The sequence below is a fragment of the Crocodylus siamensis genome, chromosome 5, assembly GCF_052110815.1.
Source record: "Crocodylus siamensis isolate JL-2025a chromosome 5, ASM5211081v1, whole genome shotgun sequence".
Taxonomy (NCBI): domain Eukaryota; kingdom Metazoa; phylum Chordata; order Crocodylia; family Crocodylidae; genus Crocodylus; species Crocodylus siamensis.
The window spans coordinates 76,483,276-76,501,724 of record NC_143399.1 but is presented as its reverse complement, the minus strand read 5'-3'; the positions used below and the strand labels follow the sequence as shown (position 1 = coordinate 76,501,724).

The 18,449-nt window shown below is 46.0% G+C and overlaps 1 protein-coding gene across 3 annotated transcripts in view; it reads right to left on the bottom strand.

Moving 5' to 3' along the window:
- The window catches only part of LOC149864300 (poly(rC)-binding protein 3-like), an 895,303-nt gene that overhangs the window by 62,862 nt on the left and 813,992 nt on the right, over positions 1 to 18,449 (bottom strand). For all 3 annotated transcript variants that reach the window (XM_090049189.1, XM_090049191.1, XM_090049188.1), the window contains 2 exons: positions 4,295 to 4,318; positions 4,166 to 4,198 (listed from right to left, as the gene is read on the bottom strand). In XM_090049189.1, the coding sequence (XP_089905315.1) occupies positions 4,166 to 4,198; positions 4,295 to 4,318 (57 nt within the window). The remainder of the gene's footprint in view (positions 1 to 4,165; positions 4,199 to 4,294; positions 4,319 to 18,449) is intronic.

The window sequence follows — 18,449 nt, the reverse complement described above, 5'->3', positions numbered from 1 at the left end:
ACCTGAGCTACCAAGTTCCTGGAGCAAAAGGGGGAAAAGATGTTTATTTTAGCTCATTCTAGTCTGGCCTCATCCATCAGAAGGAGAAGTGGCAGGGAGCTTGCTTGCCCCCTCCCTGCCAGAAACAGCACTCAGCTACTAAACTTGCTGCTCAGTTGCCCTGGGACGGCAGAACCAAAGGGAAGTATAGTCTGGCCTCTTCCACTGGCCAAATATTTGAAATAAATAAATTATTAATAGTCCAGAGTTGCATTAACAGCTTTTTAAAATTATAACGTTTTAAAACACTATAGATGCTAGTCTATACTGTGTGTTGTTTAACATATTAATTTGTTTACTTACATAGGATTCCTGAAGTAGACTTTTCTCAGATGATGTTGTTCCACCACTTCATTATATTAGCTTTCTGTATATTGCTTGTACTCTTTCAGGACAGTTTCTACATGTTATTAACTGTTTCCTCATTTTGTTGCATTGTTAGCATACTCCTGCCCACAATATTTACATCTACCAACTTTCTTCCTTCAGTGGCTTGAACTTCACTATAATAATGCCCCACACTAGTTTTTTTTTTCTGATTAGGCATTCTTATGACTGCTTCAAACCAAAAGCACTACAAAACTAACAGATCTTATGCAAACACTTCCACCTTCCCCAGCTCAAGAAAAGAAATGAGACACTGTTCTTTGTGTTTGCTGAACTGAAAGTGAACACACAAATTAATTAGAGTTTTAGTTTTGATTTTGATTTGAATTGCACAGCCAATTAGGTGAATTCATAACTTGATTTTTGGTTTGGATTATTATGTAAGTGTATTTACTCTCCTGTTTACAAATCAATAAAACAGATACGTACTCTCTCACACACCTCCTAGAGATAATCACCTGAAAAACTTTCATTACAACTTAGAAACTGCCAACGGCATCCATTCATAGTTACTAATAAATTTTATGAAACAATGAGTTTTTAGAAATGGGAAATTTCCCACGGAAAAATAAATCAGTGGAAAACTTTCTGGAAAATTTTCTGCCCCACATCTCTGCATGTGTGATGACTTCTTTCCTTCCACCAAGCGTGAAGTCACCTGTCAGCAGGTCTTTTGCACCCTCTTCTACTGCTTTAAGGCAGTTTGGATATAGATGTGAATTTTGTGACTCTGTCCTTGCTCTGTAGTGTAGCAGTATAAATCCTGGGATCCCTCTAATGCCAAACTTTGGGAACTTTAGATGTGGAGCCAAACTTTGCAGTTTGGGCTTGTGTCTGGAGTTATTAAGGTGTGCCACGACGGCTATATGCCATAAAAGACTTAAGTTCCTATAAATTAGGCACTTTAGTTCCTAATTTTTAGGAATGTAGCCCCCAGAATGGAGTCCAAAACTAGTCTCCTTGTAAATGCATGCACCATGCAAAAAAGCCACATGCCGAGTAAGGGCTGAAAGCAAGGTATCCTTGTCTGTTTGGGGTCCAGAGCCTGGAACCCACTCCTAATGGTCAGTGCCTACAAGAACTGAAAGAACTGAGCAGGACTCACTCTTTTACAATGCGGCAGTACAAGGTTCTGCAGGATATTGCTAGTGCCCATCTTACATGCAATATATTAGTGGTTTGGGAGCTTGCCTGGTACATGGGGGACCTGGGTTCCAAACCGCTCTCAGCCTGAAGAGCTAAGCTATATGTCCCAGTTGCCAGTAAAATGCCCCAATCATCAGTTTGTAGGTTAAATGTATGTTGGCAGTGGGGTACTCCCCATCTCGTATTCCATTCTGCACTGCAGTCTAACTTCATCAGGACGGATGGAAAAACATTTCCCCCACTCAGTCTCCTGAATAGCCTAGTGATCAGGACACAATTGAAATGTGGGCTTGAATCACCTCAGGCAAAGGAGAATTCAGGTCTCTTACTTCCTGGTCGAGAGCTCTGCCCACCAGGTACTACATCAAAAGTGGGCACCTTTGGCACTGACTACTTTAATTTTGTAAATTAAAGTGACCATGGCTGCTGTGCTGTGTGCTAAACTCAGGGCTGTCAGCATGCATTAGATATGATCAAAGCATCTTTGGCCCCTTAGGGTTCTCACATGCCACAATGCCTGGGTTCTGGAGGTGAATGAGGCTCAACAGGGGGCTAAATGCTCAGACCAGGGCAGTGCTGCGTAGGCATACAAGGTTGAACTGCACATCCCCAGGGGCATTTCATATTAAAAAGGGAACTGTCTAATGAAATTAGACAGCTGCTGACTGGGGTGTTTTGAATCTCCATTTCCGTTAGTCCTTTTTTTCTTTTTTTTTTTTTAAGGTGGCTCCTAAGTACACAGGAACACTGATGAGTAGGGATCCTGGTTTTCCCTGATATAAAAAATTGCAAATTCTCTGATAAAACCCATAAAATTCACAATTAAAATGAAACACCACTATGGGTATAGGTATCAATTGAACACAATGTTTTATTGATATATTTGTAATTTTAAAGCAACTTGGAAGCCTACCAGTGTCTCAATCACTACAGTAAAATAAATTTTAAGTACCTGTATATTTTGGCATTTGATTTTGGATTTTTTATCATTGAAAATCAGAACTTCCTCTGCCCCCTTTGCTTAGCAGGACACAGGTCCAGCCCCCTCACTCCCAAGCCACAGCCCCCAGCCCTGCAGTAGCCCTGGGCCCCAAGCCCCATGTATTCTCCAGGTGGGCAGTAGCCCAGCCCCAGCCTCAGCCCTCCCTTCCTATGGCAGCCCATATTCCCCTCCCCTCACCCCAGACTTACCTGCAGGATCTTCTCTCCAGGCTGTCTGGCAGCCATATGTTACATACACATGGCACCCCCTGCCTGATCATCCTCCTCCTGATCCCCCCCAGCCCCTTGCAGCCTGGAACTCTGCCAGCCTACAAAGGGCTCTTTGTGAAAGAGCAAAATCCACGTGTTTATCTGTTAAAATGAAAAATCTTCATTTCTCTCTAAAGGGGTAAAGGGGAAATCCATGGTTTTTTTCTGTTTTTTCATGAGAAAGACAAAACCCCGATCCCTGGTGATGAGACACTCCTGGTGAGAGATGTTAGTTCTGCACTAACTGGAAGCATTACTACTACGTTAGTGTGCCCAGGATAATAGAAAACTGGTTCATGTGCAGTGCTACACTACTGTGGTTACACTGCTTCTAGTTCTGGCTCTGGCCCAATCTTGGTGTCCCAAGATTGTGCTGTAATCAGGCCTTTGTGTTTCTGTGATATAGAGTCCAACTGGCTACCTGCTCCCCTGATTCAGTAGCCCCCCTCTACACATGCAGGTAAAGGTGGGAGGACATCTAATGTGTGATCCACACAATCACACCTCCTGCCATGCCATGTGTGTATGGCAGGAGGTATGACTGTAGGATCACACATGAGATCCCATCAACCTTATTGCTGGTGCAGGGGGAGCCCAAGACTGGACTCCCCCTGCACACTGGCAAGAAGCAAGCTCCTGCAGCTGGGAGCCCACCTCAGTTGAGGGACTCCCAGCTGCAAGGGTGACCCACGCACAACTGGGGCTGGGTGATCGCAGCTGCCATGGTTTCCAAGGCTCAGGGGTGTGTGAAGCCCTCAGGCCTGGGTGATTGCAGCTGCCATGATCCCCAAGGCTTGGGGGTTTCATGCTGGGCATGGTGCACCTCTGAGCCTGGGAACCCTGTCAGCTGATGGGGCTGCCAGTTGCAGTGGAGACCCTGCTACATGTGCAAATTAAAGCTCAACACAACCAGCTATTAAGTTAATACACATTTTTGAGGTCTAACTTTGTAGCTGGTTGGAGCTTTTTATTGTGTGATAAGTACTTTGCACGTGTAACTAGTCTTAAGGTTAATAACCAGTTAATTGTGTGATACCTGTAACTTTTAGAGGGGGCCATAGAGCTGCAAATGTATCATGAGAGAAATGATCTATTGTTAGTATCTTTTAAAGGAAATAGAAAAACTGAAGATGGCTTTAGGGGAAACCCATATTAACAAAAATGTAGGTTATTTAGGCTTGTATATTTATGTATTAAATTAAGGATTATAATAAGGAGCTTATCTTTATCTTGCCAGTCACCTGGTGGCACTCTTGTTCCATGTACATGTTGCTATGCTACATTGCTATGTTCTCTAAAATAGGAAGAAATAAAAGTAAAGATATCAAAGTTTACATCTTACCTCCTCCCTCATCTTCTTAACTGTTTCTCCTTTCTATTAAAGCAATAGAAAAAAAAAGTTAGTCCATATGGCCATGGCCAATTGATATAAAATATTGTGACGTGAAATCAAAAAAAGTAAATTACTGACCTTTCCAATAATGCTTCCAACCTCCTGCAACAGAGAGAGAGAAAGAATGATTTGTAAGAGTCTTTTAAAGAAGGGATATTGTTTGTTAAACAGTATTTTTCTAAATCTTATTCTGAAACCAGCCATATTCTGCCAAATTTAATTTTTTTTGTGATAAATATTAACATGCACTATATAATAAGAAGGAATGGACTAATGGCTCACTGTTGCAATGTATTTACACATAGAAGCTTTGCCTGCAAAAGAAAAGCCCCTTTGCACCGCATATAAGCCTTATCTAATGCATCATTCTTTCATGATAAATACTGATATCCTATTTGGGAGAATGAGAGATTCAGAAATGATTGAGCTCAATAATTGACTGGAAAAACTGGTAGATACAAGCTTCGTTGATCAGTTTGAAGACTGATGCTTGTTTTCTTTTCAACAAGGGGGATAGAGGGGGATTACCACACAATCAGGAGTTATTGTATAAACACCTGGTGGGGCTTGTCTTTCCCAATCCCTTCATTAAGCACTTGCAGAACAAGTAATTGATAATCACCTGTCAGAGATGCTGAGGATCACTAACAGGTTACCAGAATGGTGCACAGGGTAGCAGACAACATCTGGAAACCCTACTTCAAATGTACAATGAGAGGATGAACTGGAAGCTCAAATCACAGCAAAGACTTTTAAATCAGAGTTTTACGAAAGTATTTAGGACCCAAATCAAATCTAATAACTAGAAGAGAAACACATGGAGCACTGCATCAGTTACAAAAGGGTGATCTGAATGGGGAAATAAATGCAGCAAAGGGAGAAACTATACTATATTTAGGCTCCAAAATTGGCTTCCATGGTTCAACAGAAGTGTCCGACATGATTTCTCTGATCTAGGATATGAACACTGCAGCTAATGCTTTCTCCTGTTACATACTGAACTACAGCCTCCCAGGTGAGATTTCATAAATGGTTAACCATCGCATTTTAAAAGACTCATGACAAAGGTTTGCTAACTTGTTCCCCACAATTCAAGACTGGAGCAATGGCCTGTAACAGGACCAAAAGTCCCAGGCATGGCTGTAATGCCCCCTGGTGGCCTTGCAACTCTTGCACTGCTCTGGCTCTAGGGCAGGGGCGAGCAAAATGTGGTCCCTGGACCAGATGCGGCCCACCCGGCCATTCTGTCTGGCCTATGGGGCCCCTACAAAATTTAGAAAATTAATATTTATCTGCCCCTGGCTGCCTGTCATGCAGCCCTCAACGGCTTGCCAAAACTCAGTGAGCGGCCCTCCACCTGAAATAACTGCCCTCCCCTGCTCTAGGGTACCCGCCCTTTTCTCCCACCTGCCATGCCTTGAGGTACTTGGTTAGATTGAAAAGGGAGGCTGCCCTCCTTTTTCATTCCTAGAGTGAGCCTTGGTATGTCTTCCTGCCAGCAGTTCCTTCTTGGACCCTGCTGATCCCTATTTACCCCTCCCATTAGGTGGGTCTGTCTAGCTCATCCATGCCCCCAGGGCACTCATTGCCTTATGGGCTATTCACAGGCTATTCACGGCCTCTGATTTCCCCTACAGGCCTGCCCATACCTCACAGGCATTTCCAATCAATCATTTCAGTGCGCTCTTGGCTTGAGTTCAGTCTCATGCCTCTCCAAGCCTCTATGTCTTCTTGTCCTGCCCTTCTCAGGCCCTGGCCCTGTCTCTTGGCCTCTCAGGTGCTGGGTCTCTGACCCTATCTCTGCCTGTCTCAGGCACTGGGCCTTTGGCCCCAGTTCCACCTCTCTAGGGCACTGGGGCCCTGATGCTGTCTCTGTCTCTCTCCCTCCGTCCCTAGGCGCCTGGTCCTGGTTCTCACTCTCCCGGGCTACACTGTAGCTTGTTCCTTGCCTCTGGCAGGCTCAAGCCTCACTGAGCCTCTGTGATAGTACTGGGACCTCCTCTTGCTGCTGATAGTCCTAACCCAAACCGCTGGTTAAAACTTAAATGGAAGATGTAAGCAACCTAACTATAACTAAACATGTAGTCTACTAGCAGTATACCAAAACCTCTGCTCAGCCTGGACCCTCGTCTCCTGCCAGCTTCCAGACCCTTACTTGCTGTTCTCCAGCATAGCCAGATCTCAGTTAGGCATTCAGCCACAGCCATCTCTCTGCAGAGTTCTTCTACCTTCAGTCTCCAGGGTTAGACTGACTGCTCTGAATCAGGCCTTGGGCTTATGTGCCTCATAGGCCTTGACCCTTTCTGGTCATGTGGCTTCCCCAGCCAGCTACTTGCAGGTTTTTTCTACTTAGGCTTGGCTTAACTCCAGGGCAGCTTATTGTTGCAGCCTACCTGCTGTAGCAGTGTTTTGTCTCCTATGCATGGCTCCACCCTGTTATACTATTACAGAGCAGCCAGCCCTGCACTATGCACTCATAACCTATAAATCCCTGGGGAGCTGCTTGTCTGTACCTCATAACAAATGGGTTTCCCCACTTGAGGATCCTGCTGCTGCTGTTTTTCCCTTAAAGTAACAGGAGCCCTAGGCTAGGGGTATGCAAAATGGGCTGTATTCAATTTGGATTTGGCCTGAATTGGGGACAGTGATTTGATTCATTGATTTGGATCACTGCCCTGCTTCGATTCGGCTGAATCTGAATCTGAAGATACGATGATGATTTGGAGAATCATCTGTTTGGCCATAGACACAGCTTTAAATGTTTTATCTGCATACCTCGAGGTACCAGGCACAGCTTGTGAATGCTAAGATGGTGGGGCAGATGCAGCATTCCACAGGAGCGCAAGAGGCCCTGCCATGTGCTTGGCAGTGAACCCAGAAGTGAACCATAAGTACTGCTGGTCCACTTCTGGCTCCACCGCCGAGAGCACAGGGGACCCCCCCCGACTCAACGATTGGTTGCGGGGGGACCCTGGGTGCCCACACAGACCAAGGAGGCACCAGTTGCCAAGCCAGGGAGTTGGGGGAGGGTCCCCTGTGTGCTCCCTGGTGGACCTGGACGTGGACCAGAAGTGCTTCTGGTCTACTTCTGGGTCTGCTGCTGAGCAAGTTGGGGACCCCCCTGCGCTCCTGTGGGACATTCCATCTACCCCAGAATCTCAGCATTCACAAGCTGCTGGGTACCTTGAGGTATGTAGAAAAAACATTTAAAGCCGTGTCTGTGTCCAAATCATTGAATCTCTCTGAATCTATTCGGAGGGTTCCAATTTGGTTCAGAGAGATTAAAGGGTCTCCTGATTTGATCTGGATTCAGAGATTCGGCCATCAAATTGGGCTGAATCTCTGCTGAATCAAATCAGTGACCGAAGTTTTGCACAGTCCTACCCCAGGCTCACTGTTATATGGCCTTGTAGAAGTTGCTGCTTCTTTCTAGAGAATAATTTATATGGATGCAAAATGAAACAGCTGGAGCTAATGACTCCTCAAGCTGCCTGTACAACAATGAAGACAAATGTTATTTGAGTAGAGGACATTGAGATTAGCAAGGCATTTCAGTATGGGCTCAAGTCTCATTGGCTATGGGTCTCTGACCCTATCTCTTAAACTAGTTTAAGTGATCAGAAACTGGGTTAAACCTGTAACAGAACATAAGTTCAGTGCACATAAACCAGTTTCAAACTGCCCAAAACTGGTTTAAGATAAACCTGGTTGAATGTATCGTCAGACTTAACTGATTTGGGTCAAACCGGTTAACACAACTTTTGTCCCAGACCCCTTCCTGGTTTAAGTTAAACCAGAGACCCCCAGCATCCCAGCATTCTCTGCAGCCCTGGGCTGAAATGGGTTCTTTGCTCCAGACAGCAGGGCTGGCCCTACCCCTCTGCTCAGGAGTGGGGACAGAGGCGTGGCCTGGTATGATCCCCTGAGGCCAAGGCAGCAGGGAGGGTGTTTAATCCCCTACCTCCCAGTGGGGGACTGCAACCAGGGTCCATCTTGCTGGGGTGTAGCAGCCCCTGTCAGGCATTCCCCATCTCTGCTCAAGCAGTGACAAGGCAGGGAGGGGGTGGGGCATGGCCAGCTCCATCCACAGCCTGAAGCAAATAGGGAAGGGAGGGGGATTTAATATCCCCCTCCATCCCCTGTCCCACCAGCAGTCAGGGTATGCCTGGCCAAAGCAGCCCCTGTCAGTCATTCTCCTCCTTCCCGCTCCAGCGGTAGGAGTGGGGGCATCTCCAGAGCCAGTTGGCATGGCCCTGCCATTTGCTAGCTTTGCCCATGCCTTGGGCTGTGGGGCTGAGTTGGGTTGGCCTGTGGGCACTGCTGAGGGTGGACACAGAAGGCCTAGCTTGGGCTAGGCTGGGGCTCGGGCTGGGGCGCAGGAGCTCTGTGGCCAGATTGCTCCCAGTTCTCTGTGTCCAGGCCAGGTAGGGCTGTCATGGAGCAGCAGCCAGCTAGGAAGGACCCGGCAGGGCTGGCCCTGGCTAGGCCTCAGCGTCAGGGCCCTTCCCAACTGGCTGTGGCCCCATGACAGCCGGGCCTGGCATGGCAGGAGCAGGAACTGCCCTGGCCCGCAGCAGCCTGCTCCAAGTACCTGGTGCTGCTGTGATCAGGCATGGCGTGGCAGAAGCAGGAGTCACAGTTGGAGGTGAGAGAAGCAGAACAGTCCTGCTGGCCCCAGCCAATGTGCAGCTTCCCCTCACCTCCAATGGCTCCTCCTGCACTCACTCCACCCCCTGCTGCACCACTCTGGGTAGTGGGGGAAAGTGAAAGCAGCCCGTGGAACTTCAGTTTAGTGCATGGAGATCTGGCTTCAGCTCTTGACTACCTTCCACCCACTCTGCACACCTGCAGGGGCAGCTCATTGGCCAGGCTATGCTCTGCCTGTCCTGGGTATAGGGAGCTGGGAGCTGGAGCCTGAGCTCCATGCACTGGGCAGAGGCTGCTGGGCTCAAGCTTCCTACCTGCCCACCCAGAGTGGTGTGGCAGGAGCAGGGGCAGGGGCAGGGGCAGCAGCGGCAGCTGGAGGTAAGGGAGGCACAACAGCCCCGCTTGTGGTTCAGTTGCAGGTACCAGGTGGGATGGGGGTGCAGCGGCAGCTGCCAGGATGTGGGCCTCGTGGTGCCTCTGAGCTGGCTTGGGTAGCCTGCTGCTCAGCAGCTGCCACCCATGCCACTGAGCCCAGCTGTCACAGAGCTGCAGCCCGGTGGGAAGGGCCCTGCCCCCTAGGCCTGGCCAGGCTGACCCTGTCAGACCCTTCCCAGACAGCTGCAGCTCCATGACAGCCCTGCCTGGCCTGGGCATGGGGAGCTAGAAGCAATCTGGCTGCGCAGCTCCTGCAGCCCCCAGCCCGAACTGCAGCCCTCTGGGAAGTACCTGGCCCCTGCGGCCCAGCCTGGGCTCAGCAGCACCTTCAGGCTGGCCTGGCTCAGCCCCACAGTCCCAGCCCTGGAGCCCCAGCCATAGCTGAAGTCCCATGAGGATGGAAGGACCATGCCGGCCAGCTCTGGCAAGGCTCCCCGCCACAAGAACAGTGAGCAGGGGGGAAAGCTGAGCAGATCCTGGCTGGGGTCCCCATGCCCATGCCTGAGAGGGGAGATAGGGGAGTTTAATTCCCCTTTGCCTGAGGTGCTGCCCAGGCCAGTGTCTGGCCTCAGGATGAAGCCTGGCAGGGGCTGCTTCTTCCCTCTGCCTCCAGGCATACTCCACTGGGGTCCCTACAGGCCGGGGTGGGAGTTTAAACCCTTCCCCAATCATACCTAGCCACCTGCCAGGGGCCTGGCCATACCCCACAGGTCAGCTTCCCTCCAGCCCTGTGGCTGCTGAGGAAGGGAAGGGAAGATTGCCCTAGCACCCTCCAACTTCTAGCCTGAGCCACTGCAGGCATGTGACTGCATTTCCAGAATCAAAAGTGAATGTCTATTCACTTGCAAATCGGTTCAATCTAGACCGACTAACCTGAAAAGATTGAATCAATTCAGGTTTGGGCTTTCTGAATGTTTGCCCCTAGCCATTGACTTCAAAGGCCTTTCAGAGTATGCTTACATTTAAGTACATGCTGTAGTTTCCAGTTGGATTGGAAGCCACGAGGTGACCAGTATACCTTTGAATCTGGGCTGATTTTCAAAATATATCCCTCCCGATTCTTATTATTCCTTCTATTCCTCCCTCATGCCCTTCAGGATTAGCTTCTGGGAAGCTCTCCTTGATTCTTATATGGTGCTGTGTTGTTTCACATATGTTGTTAATACACTTCCGGTGTCCTCTGCAAATCCATAATGCTGCACACAGTGGACATATACTTTATATAAGCCTTCTTTCCTTGGTATAAGGCTAAGTGCCTTTTATTGGAATCCAGCTATAATAGTGTATGGATGAGTGTATTGATATAGATATATCTCTAGGTATACATAAAACTACTTGTGCTTGCTTCCAGCAATTCAGTGGATCATCTTGGGTGTTATATTTATCTGTTTTTGAATATTTTCCCAATCCCTCTAAGCTCTGGGTTCTAGAAGTCAATTTTTGTGACATCTTCCTATAGCATCCATGGGGTGGAAGGATAATCTGACAGCAGCAATTGACTTTCATTTTCTGGTATGTTCTTCTCTCACAGTTGCAGCATCAGCAACTCAGAGTTCAGTTTCTACATAACAGCTAAACACTTCCATTAAAAGCTTTGGGTCCAATCCAAAACTGTATTTATAGCAGCTGAGGAAATAGCCCAATATTTTCAGCCATGAATGCTTGAGCAGGAAGAGTGATTAATAAAACAAGCCAGCAGGTAAGTGATTAGAACACTTCAGGAAAGAGGAAGAAAAGATGCTTCTGCTTTGGAAATGGAGGTGCAAAATACTGAAACACTGGCAAGAGCCTGGAAGAAAGAGAATTTCTTTAACACACAGAAAACATGCACTTTTGGCAAACTTCAAGAAGGTATCAAACCTTAGGACAGTAGAGAAGGAACCTGGGAACTCTTTAAGGCCCTGGAAGCTTTCCTCTCAGGGCCTGAGTAGTGACTTCATTGGGACCAGCACTTCTTTACAGGATTTCTTTGGAAGGTGGGTAGTTAGTTGACAACCCTTTATTGTTAAGATGGGCAATTTTTGGAATAGCAACAGTCATTTAGGAGCATAACCTCATAGAGGAGTGACCTAACAGGTGGCTGTGTACCTCATTCACAGTGAGCTCTCGGATCTTGCTGGCATGTCAGCACAGGATTTTCCTTGAGTTCAGTGTGTGCCATGAGCTCTGAGCTCACCAGCTGTTTGGTGCAGGGTCTGGCTGGAGCCCTTACTGTTCAACATCCCCTTACCTTATTCCTTCTTCCCACCTTTGGCTCTCAGCCTCTAGGTTCGAGAGCTGCATGAAAGCAGGAACTGAGTTGAAAGCAAGGACCCTGGCCAGATCCCATGTCAACCAGTTGGTGAGTTCAGAGGTCTCTGGGTTCACTGGCATCTAGGATCATGGTAAAGGGGGTGGAGCTACACCCCCTTTGGCAGTGTGGTGCATGCAATCCTAGATATGCCCATGCACTCCAATAGTTAACGTTTTTTAGAAGATCCTTCAAATGGGCAGGACAAAATTTGTTGACAAATACACTTCTGTCTCCTGTACTGTATGTACTGTCTATGATGAGGTGACTGGCTCTGTGAATGCAAGGGAGGCCAGTGGATGTGATGTACCTTGATTTTAGCAAGGCTTTTGATACAGTCTCCCACAACATTCACACAGGCAAGCTAAGGAAGTATGGGCTGGATGAGTGGACTGTAAGGTGGATAGAAAATTGGCTGAAGCATCAAGCTCAGAGAGTAGTAATCACTGGCTCGAGGTCTAGTTGGCAGCCAGTAACAAGTGGAGTACCCCAGGGGTTGGTCCTGGGGCCAGTTTTGTTCAACATCTTCATCAATGACCTCGAAGATGGCATAGAGTGCAACCTCAGGAAGTCTGCAGATGACACCAAGCTGTGGGGAGTAGTAGATTCACTGGAGGGTAGGGCTAGGATTCAGAGTGACTTAGACAAATTGGAGGATTGGACGAAAAGGAATCTCATGAGGTTCAACAAGGTCAAGGGCAAACTCATGCACTTAGGGCAGAACAATCCCGTGCACCAGTACAGGCTGGGGGCTGAGTGGCTGGCAGCAGCCCCACAGAAAAGGACCTGGGGCTTATAGTGGACAATAAGCCGAATGAGCCAGCAAGTGTGCCCTTGTTTTCAAGAAGGCTGACAGCATATTGGGCTGCATTGGTAGGTGTGTTGCCAGCAGGGCCGTCCTGAGGGGGTAGGGGGCAAATCGGGACAATAGCCCCAGGCCCCATGCTTTGGGGGACCCCACAGAGCCAGGTGGAGAGGCCGCAGCTGCAGTTTGAGCCACCCACCTGCCTGGCGGGTTGAAGGGTCTTTGCCTGTTCTGGCCGGAAGTTCTGACCGCCACCCGTCCTGTCACATCCGGTGTGCCGGGGCTTTCACTCCCTGGCGTAAGTGTGCCATGGGATGGGGAGGGGAGCCCCATGCAGGCTGCTTTGCCCCAGGCCCCACACCCTGGTGGGATCATCTCTGGTTGCCAGTAGGTCAAGGGAAGTGATTATTTCCCTCTGTTCAGCACTGGTGAGACCACATCTGGAGTACTGTGTTCAGTTTTGGGCCCTGCCCTACAGAAAGGCTGTGGAAACATTGGAGGGAGTCCAGCAGAGGACAACAAAAATGGTGAGGGGCTGGGGGACATGACTTCTGAGTAGAGGCTGAAGGAACTGGGCTGATTTAGTCTAGGGAAGAGGAGACTGAGAGGGGATTTAAAAGAAGCCTTCAACTACCTGAAGTGGGGTTTGAGAGAAGATTGAGCTAGACTGTTCTCAGAGGTGGCAGATGACAAAACAAGGAGCAATGGTCTCAAGTTGCAGCAAAAGAAGCTTAGGTTAGATATTAGGAAGATTTTTTTCACTAGGAGGGTAGTAAAACACTGGAACATGTTACCCAGAGAGGTGGTGGAAGCTCCAGCCTTGGAGGTTTTCAAAACCCAGCTACACAAAGCTTTGGCTGGGATGATCTAGTTGGGGATGGTCCTCCTTTGAACCAGGGGTTGGACTAGATGACCTCCTGAGGTCCCTTTCAACCCTAAATTTCTATGATACTATGATTTTATGTTGTATCCATACATATCACACCAGGACAGTGTCATGAGGGTTACATGAGGAAGAAAAGGAAAACATTCAGCCTAGAAAGCGAACAAGAAATAGCTGGATTCCCAGGTTTTATTTGCTGAACACAAACAAATCAAGAGAAAATGTTCCTGCTCAGATCCAAATTCTTCAGGGTCTTTCAGCAAATTGCATATAAAGATAAAAGACCAAACCCTGTTCTATTTCCCAATTGCATGTTGTCCTTTTCACCTCAAGAAGAACCATAAAAAACATAGTTGACTAAGGGTCCCACACAGGGTCATCTGCAGCTCTGCCACCCTTAAAGGTGTTATTTTGAGTCATCTTCTCCTTCAGGGTGGCAGCAACATGGCACTCAGGTTGTGTGGGAAAGGCCACAGTGACTGAGTGCCCCAGATTGCTACCATTCTGCAGGTTCCTAGGGATCGCTTTGGTCTCAGTGGTGTGGAAAGAAGGCATTATCCTCCCTCAGGTAGGCTAGGAGCTTGGCAAACCTAAGATCCCTGTGTCAAGTTAAGTCTTCCAGGGTCCTGGCTCTGCTGCAGAGATCAGGGAAGTATGACGCCTTGGATCTCTGGCTCTAGGGCAGACCATTTAACATGTTACTGCTGGAATTACAGAGCCAGGAATAGCTCCAAAGTGAGCTGGCATGAAACAATACAGTGTTCTGTTCAACTCCTCCCTGTAATTCACTATATATCGATCAAAACCAAGAGTAAAACATTTTGGCTTCAATAAAGATAGCATTTCCAAAAAAAACCCCAAAAAAACCCCCAAATAAGGAAAGGGACAGAAAAATCCATAAGCCACCTGCTCTCTCTTTTTCCAAATCCTTTAGAAATTAGGGGAAAAAAAAGGATTTAGAGCCCCTAAACCCCCAAATCCTAAAACCTGTTTGGATCTACATGTCATATAAGGTTTGAATCTTGAACTGATATTCAGATCTGGCCTTTTAGCAAGGGCCTGTTTTTTGTATAAACCTGTAAGCAGTTTTCATTTAACTAAAACTATGCTTCTTGGTATTTATTAATGTGGTGTTTTAGGCAGAAGATGACAGGGTGAACTCTGGGCAAAACTGTTTTTGGCACAGGGTATATATTTTTATTTTAATTGTTTTAACTCTCTGAGTTCTCGCCTTAGGTATTTGAGTTTCCTGTGGGATTTTTGTAAAGGCAATATTACTTCAAGGATTTATCTGTAGTTACTATCATATATTTTGGGGGAAAGCTGTATTTCTAAAATTGAACTGCAAAAGGTTCAATTTTATAATTGGAACAATATTTTTAATTATGATGGGAAAGTCTCTCTTACGTTGCAGATAAAAACCAGAGGCTGCCTTAGGTAATTTGGAGAAGAGATTTTTTTGCTTGCCAGACCTTTTTCATGGCTTGGGGTGTAGCTCATTGTTTTTTCCACACTACTAAGAGTACGAAGAGATTTGTACACTACTAAAAATGATGTGTAATACTTTAAGACAGCAGTCAGCAATGTTTTTTTGGTGGCAGGCTGGAATGACTCAGCTTGGGTCCTAGGTGGGCCAGCGTGGCATGAGTGCTGTCAAATGCTGCCAAAGCCTACTGGCTCTGGGACAGATGCATTGGTTACCAACCTCTGCTTTAAAATATATCTATAATTATTTTTATAGTATTCAAATTTCATTATTTTTTGTTCCCTGAGATGATTTTGAAGACTTATTTATCTTTAGCAGAATATTTCTATAATTTATTACAATTTATTGTAGAAATCAAGTATGTCATGGATGTTTGATTATCATATCTAGATTTTTGGTGCCATATGAAAATGATATCAATTCAAATGTCTGCTGGGGTTCGATTGATCTGTTTAGGCCTAACACTGTATAGTTTTTGTGAATTGATTATTTGCTGCAGAATATTTTCTATGCATAATCTATAAGTATATTGTTCAATATGATAACTTTCAGATAGATTTACATCTCTCTTTTCTACACATTATCATAATGGAAAATATAATAAAAATGATACCAGTCTTATACCTAGTTCTCCAGTTTCATCAGTGGATTTCAAAGCACTTAATAGGAGGTCACGGTCATTATTTCCATTTTATTGAAGAGGGAACTGAGGCACAAAGAGACAAATGGTTGGAGGGCCAAAAATGCTCAATGCCACCTGGTAGATTTATGGCAGAACTTGGAACAGAATCCAAGCACTATGGGAGTGTACACACATTCAGAGTCCTCTGGCTGGAGAGTATCTCCCTGTTGTAACTTTGTAGCACTCCAGCCGGGGACTAATAGGGGACTGCTTCTTTGCCCCCAGTCCACCTGAGGGGAGCTCCCAGGGGAACCTCCCCCTTGGAGGGGAAAGGGGGAAGACTGGAGCACTACAGGATGCTGGGGTCTGAGAGGTATCCTGTACTGCTACAGGTAGTAGTACATACGTTATATATGATGCAACAAGCATAGCACTACAGGGACATTTATGTAGCACTCGCAGCATTTTTGCACTGCTACAATGGGCTTACACATCTGTCCCCTTGACTTCTGTCACACCACAGAAGCATTTGTAGTGCTGTATAATGTAATGTCTGTCAGTCACCCCTTCTGAAGGAAATCCAGTGCTAACTATGAGGGATGTATTTCTTTGTGCTAAAAGGAAGGCACACATTATGATTTTCACATGTAATTCATATGACAGATTAGATATAGAATGAGTTCCATGGTGAATGAATACTCAAGAGGCACTGGCTCTTATCACAAAGCAGGAAGCTATTTCCAAAGCTGCTGAGTTACTTATACCATCCCAATGCTAATGCAGCAACACAATTAAAACAAAAGACAACAGTGAAGTACTCATGATCCAAATAACTGGCAGAAATCTTGACAGTGCAATTGACTAATCTGAGATACTAAAACACCCAGTCAAGCTATAGGAAACAGAGCTATTTGCCTAATCAGCTAATAGGTATGCCTTTTGCACAGCAAGGAAAACAAATTAGTCATGTTACAAACAGGAAGCTTAACAAATCATGGCATAAAGATTAACCTTTATTCTGCTAACATGATGTGTGAAATTCCATCATTTTTCTAAGTATCGCCAGGCCAGTCTAATAGTCATCATGAGACCGTCAATCTTAGGAATACTTAGTAACAACCCCCCCAGACTACACAATAAAAACAGTTATTGCTCTGTTACAAAAGGCTTTCTGCTACCAACATTATCATGTTGTGGAAACTCTAATATGACAGGAACATTGATATAAATCAGGGGTGTCAAAGTCACTTGGCTCCCCACCTGGATCCAGCACTGGCCACAGGGGTGAAGCAGCCATTCCTCACCCCCTGACACTGACACATGCCCCCAGTGGGGCTTCCTACCCTGGATTTTGGTGGCAGGCTCCACTCCTGCTTGCCCCAAATTCCCAACCCCTCTGGGAGTCCCATGGGCAAGACAGCACAGCTCCATGGGTCAGATATGGCCCACAGGCTGTATGTTTGATATCCCTGATATAAATACATTTATAGAAATGGAAATACTTCTTAAAATAGTAAAACAAATGTTTACGTTTTATTGCAAATAATTTGGGAAACTAAAAAAAACATCCTAAAGTTTTTATTCCATCTGCACAAAGGCAAAGCACTTTGATGCGAGCAAAAATAGGTTAAGGACATTAGGATTAGGGTATATAAACACAAAGCTCTCTATTAAGGCATCAACCAGTGCAATACCAATATTCTCGGGATTAAAAAAATTACTTCCACCACAGTGCAGAGAAGGGATATTTTGACAAGGCTGTTTGAGCAAAAACCTCTTTTTAGGACCATAGGAAAGTTAATCTTGAAGGGACCTCATAGGGTCATCTAGTTCCGCCCCTGTTTCTGGCAGGATCACCCCTGACTAAACCACCTCACTCAAGTATTTGTCCCACCTGCTCTTAGAAGAAGTGCTGTGTGCTTGGCAATGTCTCTCTTTCCTTGTCTGTGAAACCTCCCTTCCCCCCCAGATTGCCTTTTTGCAGTGTTCTGAGGATGAATTCACAGATACTTGTGAAGTACTCTGGGATGCTTGGAGGAAAGCACTAGGAAAGCACAGAGTGTTACTTTTAATAATGATAATGATCATACAGAAGTCTGTAGAGAACACAGAGAACATTAGTATTTAAGGTTTCAGGATAAAGATACAATGATTAAACCTACCACAACTCAATTTATCTATTTGATAGAATGAATGGCTAGGTCAGTCAGGCTGAGATTTGACCCTGTGATTCAGTCACACTCCCTCTTCACTAGCTCTGGAGACAGATGAGCAGGCAGTCTTAACCACATAATGTACACACCTCTAGGTTAATTGTGTCAAATGCACTTCAGCTCAAAAGAAAAAAACAACCAATTCCTATACCAAGATTGATAGACATAGCTAGCTCAAATATTTCATTAATCATGCCTGCTGGAAAGACATACTTAATTAATGGAGTAAAAAGAGAGAAAAAAATCTGTTGATAACATTTTCTATAAAAAGCTGTAGGTGAGAAGTTGAAAGGTCACTGGGGACTGTGTTCTGACTGCTACTGCTGTGATCCAAGGGGTTTGTTATTCATCCTCTGACACTTAAGGCCCTGATTTACTAAGATCCTCGTGTCCACACCTTGTGTGGGACTGCTCTTGTCTCCAACGGTGAGCCATATGTCTGAGCATCTTTATGAATGCTGAGATTCTCCTATCTCTCTACTTACCCTTCTGTCATGCTTCTGCCTTTATGGCACCTTTGATTTGTCTTTGGATAGCCCTAGTCGCTATTTTTCATGAAGTTACCTCTCATAATTACCCAATGCTGGTCTTTTAGTGTTTCTGGTATTAATCAGTAATGTAACTGTGAGAAGGTGACTGGGGCAGGACCATCTCCAATTAAATCATCCCAACAAAGGCTTTGTGTAGCCAGGTCTTGAAAACCCCAAGGATGGAGATTCCACCATCTCTCTGGGTAACCTGTTCCAGTGCTTTAATCCCAGTGAGAAGGTTTTTCCTAATATTTAAGCTAAACTTCTAATGTTGAAACTTGAGACCACTGCCCCTTGTTCTGTCATCTGCCACCACTGAGAA